This window comes from Otolemur garnettii, unplaced genomic scaffold (assembly GCF_000181295.1).
Source record: "Otolemur garnettii isolate 467f Iridium unplaced genomic scaffold, OtoGar3 scaffold00266, whole genome shotgun sequence".
Lineage (NCBI taxonomy): Eukaryota > Metazoa > Chordata > Mammalia > Primates > Galagidae > Otolemur > Otolemur garnettii.
This window is the reverse complement of record NW_003852661.1, coordinates 127,855-129,210: the sequence shown is the minus strand read 5'-3', so window position 1 is coordinate 129,210 and position 1,356 is coordinate 127,855. Positions and strand designations below refer to the sequence as shown.

Here is a 1,356-nt window from a genome sequence, read left to right as displayed (position 1 = left end):
TGCCCCTCTTACCTGCACACTGGTTAACGTTGTGTACTGGTAGGCTCTGACCATCAGGTAATTAGCTTCCACATCTGCCAAGGCCAGCAAAATGTACTTCCACCACTTTCTTTTCAAGATTATTAAAAGGTTATCACTGCCTGGTTGAAAGAAATCTCAGTTAGTACATGTTACTTGAAAATGGTATCATGTTTGTTAATTTTGAAATTAAAAAGCCAAAGCCGGTGTTTACTTTGCATATCAAATGGGGCCCTTCCTAATTTCCATTGCTCATAACTCAAACTCCTGCAACAGCTCAAAGTTTTTAGAGTCAAAGCTTTTCTAGTATGAGACCCAAGTTAAGCTATCATCATAGACTAAATGTTCAATGAAAGCACCAGAAAGAAAGTAGGAGAAAAGTGGTTAGATCCCCTTTCCCAGCCAGGCGCAATGGCATGCCCCTGCACCCCCAGAGACTGGAGAGGCTGAGGCAGGAGGATCACTTCAGCCTGAGAGTTTGAGACCAGCCTGGGCAACATAGGGAGACCCCACTCAAAAAAAAAACAAAAAAATGGGGCAGCGCCTGTGGCTCAAAGGAGTAGGGCGCCACCCCCATATACCGGAGGTGGTGGGTTCAAACCCGGCCCTGGCCAAAAACTGTGAAAAAATAAAAATAAATAAATAAATAAATAAATAAAAGTTAAAAAAAAAATGAAAGAAAGAAAATGTCCCTTTCCACTGCAACAGAAATATAATATCCAGATACAAACTTGGATGTCATCCTATTTCTGAACAAGCCACAGACTAGCCTAGGAAATAAAATGTTTTCTATAAATTAATTGGTAATTTAACTTCCATTCATGGGCTTCTTCAAACAAAATTCTTCATGAAACTTGAGTCAGTGATAAGTTTAGGAATAGGCTTAGTGGCACCATTCAAGAAACATCTTTTATCCCCTCCCCCAATTCTATATATTCAAATTAATTGGCCAGGCCTATAACCAAGGCCTGGTCTTCCACTTTGGAAGATTGAGGCGACCAGAGGACTGCTTGAGGCCAGGAGTCTGAGACTTTTGAACAGTCTTAGGGGGACTGTACTGACATATTTATGAATTTCACTCACTTCCTAACAGCCCATGCTGCCAGAGAAGAGCAAAATCAGCGTTGTTAACCACATACCAATTCTACTTCCAACTCCTAAAGCTCTTACCACATTCGGTGCTTTTGCCTTAAGATGCTCTTTTCTTTTCCCATAATGTGAAACATTTGTTTCTATTTTCTTTAAAATAGACACATACTGGCTCTGCGCCTGTGGCTCAAGCAGCTAAGGCGCCAGCCACATACACCTAAGGTGGCGGGTTCGAATCCCCAGCCCGGG

General features: G+C 41.9%; 1 protein-coding gene across 1 annotated transcript in view; it reads right to left on the bottom strand.

The window, feature by feature from the left end:
* Nucleotides 1-1,356, bottom strand: part of SLC35F2 (solute carrier family 35 member F2) — a 58,695-nt gene that overhangs the window by 16,802 nt on the left and 40,537 nt on the right. The window contains exon 3 of the mRNA XM_003802941.3: nucleotides 13-140. Within this exon, the coding sequence (XP_003802989.1) occupies nucleotides 13-140 (128 nt within the window). The remainder of the gene's footprint in view (nucleotides 1-12; nucleotides 141-1,356) is intronic.